The sequence below is a fragment of the Nerophis lumbriciformis genome, linkage group LG22 (genome assembly GCF_033978685.3).
Source record: "Nerophis lumbriciformis linkage group LG22, RoL_Nlum_v2.1, whole genome shotgun sequence".
In the NCBI taxonomy this organism is placed as follows: domain Eukaryota; kingdom Metazoa; phylum Chordata; class Actinopteri; order Syngnathiformes; family Syngnathidae; genus Nerophis; species Nerophis lumbriciformis.
This window is the reverse complement of record NC_084569.2, coordinates 6,915,719-6,924,958: the sequence shown is the minus strand read 5'-3', so window position 1 is coordinate 6,924,958 and position 9,240 is coordinate 6,915,719. Positions and strand designations below refer to the sequence as shown.

General features: G+C 37.6%; 1 protein-coding gene across 2 annotated transcripts in view; it reads left to right on the top strand.

Annotated features, from left to right (window-relative positions):
• Positions 1-9,139, top strand: part of rps2 (ribosomal protein S2) — a 23,907-nt gene extending 14,768 nt beyond the window's left edge. The window contains exons 1-7 of one of the 2 annotated variants that reach the window (XM_061974343.2): positions 1,864-1,948; positions 2,236-2,373; positions 2,455-2,544; positions 8,125-8,232; positions 8,298-8,631; positions 8,862-8,953; positions 9,012-9,139. In XM_061974343.2, the coding sequence (XP_061830327.1) occupies positions 2,239-2,373; positions 2,455-2,544; positions 8,125-8,232; positions 8,298-8,631; positions 8,862-8,953; positions 9,012-9,092 (840 nt within the window). In that variant the 5' untranslated portion in view covers positions 1,864-1,948; positions 2,236-2,238 and the 3' untranslated portion in view covers positions 9,093-9,139. Of the gene's footprint in view, positions 1-1,863; positions 1,949-2,235; positions 2,374-2,454; positions 2,545-8,124; positions 8,233-8,297; positions 8,632-8,861; positions 8,954-9,011 lie in introns of those variants that run through there. The other variant, XM_061974342.1, reaches the window with a different exon arrangement.
• Positions 9,140-9,240: the final 101 nt, after the last annotated feature.

Below are 9,240 nucleotides of genomic sequence, written 5' to 3'. Positions count from 1 at the left end.
TATATATGTATATATATATGTATATATATATATATATATATGTATATATATATGTATATATGTATATGTGTATATATATATATGTATATATATATATATATATATGTATATATATATGTATATATATATATATATATATATATGTATATGTGTATATATATATATATATGTATATATGTATATGTGTATATATATATATGTATATATATATATATATATATATATGTATATATATATGTATATATATATGTATATATATATATATATATGTATATATATATGTATATATATATATATATATATATATATGTATATATATATGTATATATATATATATATATACATATATATATATATATATATATGTATATATATATATATATATATGTATATATATATATGTATATATATATATATGTATATATATATATATATGTATATATATATATATGTATATATATGTATATATATATATGTATATATATATATATATGTATATATATATATATATGTATATATATATATATGTATATATATATATATATATGTATATATATATATATGTATATATATATATATATATATATATATATATATATATATATATATATATATATATATATATATATATATATATGTATATATATATATATATATATATATATATATGTATATATATATATATATACATATATATAATTGTGGAGGTTTTCCTCCCACCGGGTTCCTTGGACCACCAATGACGGACATGACAGCTTCGGTCCTCTTTGCACACAATGATTTATTTTACAATAAATGTTCTTTTATGCTTTTCAGCAAATGTCTTGTGTCTGCCAAAATCGCCCGTGGGCACACAAATGGTTTCCGCTCTCACTCTCGCTCGTGCTTCGACTGCCAATTCTCCACCACCAACAACTCTCCTCTCTCCTTCCCGGCGGCTGCCTTTAACAGAGCGACAGGTGATCAGACAAACACTCTCACCTGTGTCATCTACGCACCTGTCGCTGATCTCGAAGCCGGTCCGGCACACCCCGCTTCGCTGCAGGACCGCAGGCCACGCCCCCCCCACAATAATATAATGATATATTATATTTTTGTATAATAAATAACAAATCCCAATCCCTAGTGGTTAGAGTGTCCGCCCTGAGATGGGTAGGTTGTGAGTTCAAACCCCGGCCGAGTCATACCAAAGACTATAAAAATGGGACTCTGCTTGGCACTCTGCATCAAGGGTTGCAATTGGGGGATAAATCACCAAAAAATGATTCCCGGGCGCGGCCAACGCTGCTGCTCACTGCTCCCCTCACCTCCCAGGGGGTGATCAAAGGTGATGGGCCAATTGCAGAGAAACATTTCGCCACACCTAGTGTGTGTGTGACGATCATTGGTACTTTAACTTTAATATTACAGTATATGTAACAGCTGCAGCAAAAAGCCCCCCCAAAAAATAAAAAATTCACCTTAATGTTAGGAATATTAATATCAAATGAATGTCTAAACAAAAATACAAATTAATTACAATAATATTTTGCCTAAAATTGTGAAAAATAACATTTCCCATCGATATTTAATGTGGCAAAGACATAGTTTAGAATGTATTTTATTCTTAAATAACTATCAAACATTAATGTAGATGATTAAATTATATATTTTTCATATCTCCATTAATAACTAAAATACGAGTTTAGAATTTATTTTATTTCGAATCAATATTTTTAAATAACTATCAAACATTAATATAGATGATTAAATCATATTTTTTCATTAATAATAACTCAAATACAAGGAAAATGTGCTTTGGAGCGTCTCCAGAAAATTGTACAGTGGAAAAAATGCCGTTAGGGGGCGGTATACAGGCGGGATTTCTCATCCAAATATCGCGATGTTTCATGCGTGAATAAAAACCAACGAGACTTCCGCTCGGCCTTCTTCCTATTCAAACAATCACGTAAGTACATCGTATGGCGGACATTACAAGACAAATATCCTTACTAATCTTGGCCATCCTTCGCCAATTGTATCCCTAAGTGCTGTGATGTAGCACGGAAGAATATTATGTAGCGAAACTGATGACATTATTGTCCCCAGCTTTTATATCTGGTAGATAAAGTAATGTTTTTCAGTAGCCATTATGGCGACGATGGCGGAATAAGGGAAACATGAATATTGTTAAAGCGGCACGGAATTTTAACGACAGAAAGGTGGATTAACACATTTTGTTTGTTTGTTTGACAGCAAATGGCGGACGACGCCGGTGGTAGAGGAGGTTTTCGCGGAGGTTTCGGCCCAGGTGGCCGGGGTCGTGGCCGTGGACGCGGCAGAGGCCGTGGTAGAGGACGCGGTGCCCGGGGCGGCAAGTCCGAGGACAAGGAAGTAAGTTTCCCCTCATATTTACTTCTGTCTAGTTTGACTTATACCCAAAATGTACACATTTTAATATAAACCCATTTGTAGTGGGTCCCTGTAACCAAGCTGGGCCGCCTGGTTAAGGACGTGAAGATCAAGTCCCTGGAGGAGATCTATCTCTACTCTCTGCCTATCAAGGTAGGTTTTTTATTAAGATGGGCTTTTTTGTACGTTATTCGCGTAATAGGTCATTCATCTATTTAGTTGCATTTTTCAACATTTGATATAGGGCTGGGCAATATGGCCTTTTTTTTTTTAATATTTCGATATTTTTAGGCCATGTCACGATACACCATATATATCTCGATATTTTGCCTTATCCTTGAATGAACACTTGATGCATATAATCACAGCAGTATGATGATTCTATGTGTCTACATTAAAACATTCTTCTTCATACTGCATTAATATATGCTACTTTTAAACTTTCAAGCAGAGAGGGAAATCACAACTACCGTATTTTTCGGAGTATAAGTCGCACCGGCCGAAAATGCATAATAAAGAAGGAAAAAAACATATAAGTCGCACTGGAGTATAAATCGTCTTTTTTTGGGGAAATTTATTTGATAAAAGCCAACACCAAGAATAGACATTTGAAAGGCAATTTAAAATAAATCAAGAATAGTGAACAACAGGCTGAATAAGTGTACGTTATATGAGGCATAAATAACCAACTGGTATGTTAACGCAACATATTATGGTAAGAGTCATTCAAATAACTATAACATATAGAACATGCTATACGTTTACCAAACAATCTGTCACTCCTAATCGCTAAATCCCATGAAATATTATACGTGTAGTCTCTTACGTGAATGAGATAAATAATATTATTTGATATTTTACGGTAATGTGTTAATCATTTCACACATAAGTCGTTCCTGAGTATAAGTCGCACCCCCGGCCAAACTATGAAAAAAACTGCGGTTCATAGTTTTAAAAATATGGTATTTATTAAGCAGTGGCACAAACATTCATGTCATTTCAAAACAGAAAGTGCAAGATTGTCAGACATTTTAAAACAAGCTATTAGTGCACTTTTGTGCATGATGTCACTAAGATGACATCAAAACAACACTAAATTAAAGTGCACTTTTTGTACAGAACGCCCCTACAATAGTTTAAAACTAGGGATGTCCGATAATGGCTTTTTGCCGATATGCCGATATTGTCCAACTCTTAATTACCGATACCGATATGTACAGTCGTGGAATTAACACATTATTATGCCTAATTTCAACAACCAGGTATGGTGAAGATAAGGTTCTTTTAAAAACAAAAAAGATAAATAACTTCTAAAAAAATTCTTGAATAAAAAGAAAGTATAACAATATAAAAACAGTTACAAAGAAACTAGTAATTAATGAAAATGAGTCAAATTAACTGTTAAAGGTTAGTACTAGGGATGTCCGATAATGGCTTTTTGCCGATATGCCGATATTGTCCAACTCTTTATTACCGATATCAACCGATACTGACATGTACAGTCTTGGAATTAACACATTATTATGCCTAATTTGAACAACCAGGTATGGTGAAGATAAGGTTCTTTAAAAAAAAAAAGATAAATAAATTCAAAACAATTTCTTAAATAAAGAAAGTAAAACAATATAAAAACAGTTACAAAGAAACTAGTAATTAATGAAAATGAGTCAAATTAACTGTTAAAGGTTAGTACTAGGGATGTCCGATACTGGCTTTTTGCCGATATTGTCCAACTCTTAATTACGATACCGATATCAACCGATACCGACATGTACAGTCGTGGAATTAACACATTTTTATGCCTAATTTGGACAACCAGGTATGGTGAAGATAAGGTTCTTTTAAAAAAAAAAAGATAAATTCAAAAAAAATTCTTGAATAAAAAAGAAAGTAAAACAATATAAAAACAGTTACAAAGAAACTAGTAATTAATGAAAATGAGTCAAATTAACTGTTAAAGGTTAGTACTAGGGATGTCCGATAATGGCTTTTTGCCGATATTGTCCAACTCTTAATTACCGATACCGACATGTACAGTTGTGGAATTAACACATTATTATGCCTAATTTGAACAACCAGGTATGGTGAAGATAAGGTTCTTTAAAAAAAAAAAAAAAGATAAATACATTCAAAACAATTTCTTAAATAAAGAAAGTAAAATAATATAAAAACAGTTACAAAGAAACTAGTAATTAATGAAAATGAGTAAATTAACTGTTAAAGGTTAGTACTAGGGATCAAATCAAATCAACTTTATTTATAGGGATGTCCGATAATGGCTTTTTGCCGATATTGTCCAACTCGTAATTACCGATACCGATATCAACCGATATGTACAGTCGTGGAATTAACACATTATTATGCCTAATTTGAACAACCAGATATGGTGACGATAAGGTTCTTTAAAAAAAAAAAAAGATAAATAAATTTAAAAAAAATTCTTGAATAAAAAAGAAAGTAAAACAATATAAAAACAGTTACAAAGAAACTAGTAATTAATGAAAATGAGTCAAATTAACTGTTAAAGGTTAGTACTAGGGATGTCCGATAATGGCTTTTTGCCGATATGCAGATATTGTCCAACTCTTAATTACCAATACCGATATCAACCGATACCGACATGTACAGTTGTGGAATTAACACATTATTATGCCTAATTTGAACAACCATGTATGGTGAAGAGAAGGTTCTTTAAAAAAAAAAAGATAAATCGATTCAAAAAAATTTCCTCAATAAAAAAGAAAGTAAAACAATATAAAAACAGTTACAAAGAAACTAGTACCGTATTTTCCGCACTATAAGCCGCCCCGGGTTATTAGCCGCACCTTCAATGAATGGCATATTTCAAAACTTTGTTCACCTATAAGCCGCCCCGGGTTATAAGCCGCACCTACGCTGCGCTAAAGGGAATGTCAAAAAAACAGTCAGATAGGTCAGTCAAACTTTAATAATATATTACAAACCAGCGTTTTAACAACTCTGTTCACCCCCAAAATGTAATGTGCAAATGTGCAATCACAAAAATAGTAACACTCAAATTAGTGCAGCGCAATAGCAACATCAATAACTCAATGTTGCTCGAACGTTAATGTCACACAACACACAAAATAAACATTTAAAGCCCACGTTCTGAAGTTATTCCTCATCCATAAATCCCTCGAATTCTTCTTCGGTGTCTGAATTAAAAAGTTGGGCGAAAACGGCATCCAAAATGGCCGGTGTTGTACCGAAATCTGTTACCCATCGGAATTTGTAACTCCAGGGGGTGATGTTCCCATGGCGTTTGTTTGATGGTTAAACGGCAAGCCCAAAGAGGAGGAGAAGAAGAACGCTTGCGTAAATGGCGTAAACTATCCTTAATGCTGAAACGTCAGTTGTCAGAATTTCAGCATTAATAAATTACACATATTCTGGAAATCAATGACTTACTTTCATAATAGTATGAGTCCATTGTTATTATTAATGCTGAAATTCTGACAACTGACGTTTCAGCATTAAGGATAGTTTACGCCATTTACGCAAGCGTTCTTCTTCTCCTCCTCTTTGGGCTTGCCGTTTAACCATCAAACAAACGCCATGGGAACATCGCCCCCTGGAGTTACAAATTCCGATGGGTAACAGATTTCGGTACAACACCGGCTCCGTCTCGTCGAAGTCATCAGAGTCAGTGTTGCTGTTGTTGTCCAGCAGTTCCGTGAATCCTGCCTTCCGGAAAGCTCGGACCACAGTTGAGACCGATATATCCGCCCAGGCATTTACAATCCACTGGCAGATGTTGGCGTATGTCGTCCGGCGCTGTCTCCCTGTCTTAGTGGCGCAGGTCATCTTGTTGCTTCCTCTACCTACGCACCATTGATTCATTTATGTTCAATTCTCTCGCTGCTGCTCTATTTCCGTGTTCTACTGCGTGACTTATTGCCTTGAGTTTGAATTCTGCGTTGTACGCGTGTCTCTTAATAGGAGCCATTTTGTGGTCTTTACAGATGTAAACACACAAATGAAATGAAGCGTAATATCCGCGCGCTTCTTCTACGGGGGCGGGTGCTTACCTTGGTGGTTGCTTACAGTAGAAGAAGAAGCGCTTCCTCTTCTATGGGGGCGGTTGCTTACCGTAGAAGAAGCGCTTCCTCTTCTACGGGGAAAAAAAGATGGCGGCTGTTTACCGTAGTTGCGAGACCTAAACTTTATGAAAATCAATATTAATATTAATCCATATATAAGGCGCACCAGGTTATAAGCCGCACTGTCAGCTTTTGAGAAAATTTGTGGTTTTTAGGTGCGGCTTATAGTGCGGAAAATACGGTACATACATATAATACAATAAAGTCCCATATAAAATTATGTTTCTAGCAATACCGTATTTTCCGCACCATAAGGCGCCCTGGGTTATAAGCCGCGCCTTCAATGAACGGCATATTTCAAAACTTTGTCCACCTATAAGCCGCCCCGTGTTGTAAGCCGCATCTAACTGCGCTAAAGGAATGTCAAAAAAACAGTCAGATAGGTCAGTCAAACTTTAATAATATATTAAAAACCAGCGTGATGTGGGCGCGCATGGAGTCGTATATCAACATGGACGGAGCTGCGTGAAAAAAGCCACCCGGCCTCTTCGCGTAAACTTAAACTTACCTTAACCACTCGCTCATCTTTTCTTCATCCATCCTTCCCTTAGCTTTTATGATGATGCCGGCTGGAAAGGTCTCTTTTGGCAAGGTCTTCCTTTTGAATATCACCATGGGTGGAAGTTTCTGGCCATTAGCATGGCAAGCTAGAACCACAGTGAAGGATGACTTCTCATTCCCTGTGGTGCGAATATTCACCGTACGTGCTCCCGTTGTATCCACAGTGCGGTTCACAGGAATATCAAAAGTCAGTGGAACCTCGTCCATGTTGATAATGTTCTCTGGCCGGATCTTTTTTTCAGCTATCTTGTTTTTACAATATGCACGGAAAGTAGCCAGCTTTTCTTGAAAGTCTTTAGGCTGTTGCTGTGAAATAGTAGTCCGTGTGCGGATGGAGAGATTGCGTCTTTTCATGAACCGGAAACCTGTCGCTTAGTAGGAGCCATTTTGTGGTCTTTACAGATGTAAACACACAAAGGAAATGAAACGTAATATCCGCGCGCTTCTTCTTCTTCTTCTATGGGGGCGGGTGGTTGCTTACAGTAGAAGAAGAAGCGCTTCCTGTTCTATGGGGGCGGGTGCTTACCTTGGCGGTTGCTTGTGTAGAAGAAGAAGCACTTCCTCTTCTACGGGGAAAAAAGATGGCGGCTGTTTACCGTAGTTGCGAGACCGAAACTTTATGAAAATGAATCTTAATATTAATCCATATATAAAGCGCACCGGGTTATAAGGCGCACTGTCAGCTTTTGAGTAAATTTGTGGTTTTTAGGTGCGGCTAATAGTGCGGAAAATACGGTACTTTAATTTTGCCTTTGAAAGTAGCACTCCAATGTCCATTAGTGGAGCTGTACACATAGTGAAAGCCAATATCTAAGTTACATTTAATTAAAGCAGTGTGGGTGGCACTGGGAGCATGTGGGTAAAGTGTCTTGCCCAAGGACGCAATGGTAGTGACTAGGATGGCGGAAGCGGGAATGGAACCTGGAACCCTCAAGTTGCTGGCATGGCCGCCCCTGCTCATTTCTTGGCTCTGTTGGGGTTCCTAATGTAAATATTTGTTTGCCTTTTTATTCCAGACTAATACTGTGAATTTGTTTTTTTTGCCTTACAGGAGTCTGAAATCATTGACTTCTTCCTGGGTTCGTCTCTGAAAGATGAGGTTCTGAAGATCATGCCTGTCCAGAAGCAGACCAGGGCTGGTCAGCGCACCAGATTCAAGGTGAGTTCCTCTGTCGTTTTTTGCCGCAGTGCAGGTCCAGATGTGAAGTCTGCTGGTCTTTCCAGGCTTTTGTTGCCATTGGCGACTACAACGGCCACGTTGGTCTGGGAGTGAAATGCTCCAAGGAGGTGGCCACTGCCATCCGCGGCGCCATCATTTTGGCCAAGCTGTCCATCGTCCCAGTCAGGAGAGGTTACTGGGGTAACAAGATCGGCAAGCCCCACACCGTACCCTGCAAGGTGACCGGTCACTGCGGCTCGGTCCTGGTGCGTCTCATCCCTGCACCCCGTGGTACTGGCATCGTGTCTGCTCCTGTGCCCAAGAAGCTGCTCATGATGGCTGGTATTGACGACTGCTACACCTCTGCAAGAGGCTGCACTGCCACGCTTGGCAACTTTGGTAATTTTCTTATTTGACTGAATCCTGGTGGTTCTCCTAGCTCTGCTCAGCTTCACCCATCATGCTATGGTGTCGCTGACTTGTTTTTCTGGAGAGATAGCAACGAGTGTTGAAATGCACGGTGGAAAGACCCTTGGTCTCTATTCCCTTTTTAACAATGCTCTACACTTCATTTTCTAAATGTGTTGCATTTGACCAACGTTTGAAACTATTATTCCTCCCCTTTCTAGCCAAGGCCACCTTTGATGCCATCTCCAAGACTTACAGCTACCTGACCCCTGATCTCTGGAAGGAGACCATTTTCACCAAGTCTCCCTACCAGGTATGAATGCACAACACTCACTCACTCTTTGCTGATTATAACCACTTTTTCTTTTCAGGAGTACACCGACCATCTGGCCAAGACTCACACCAGAGTGTCCGTGCAGAGAGAGCAGGCTGTCCAGGCAGCACCCACCTAAACTTTTTGTACGGTGGAACTGTTGAAATAAATGTCCTGAGAGTAAAATCACTGTCATGTCTTAAATGAGCAATCACACCACCACTGTGTATATGGTAGGGGCATACCTGCCAACTACTCCGGTTTTCCCGTAATTAGTACGGTTTTCA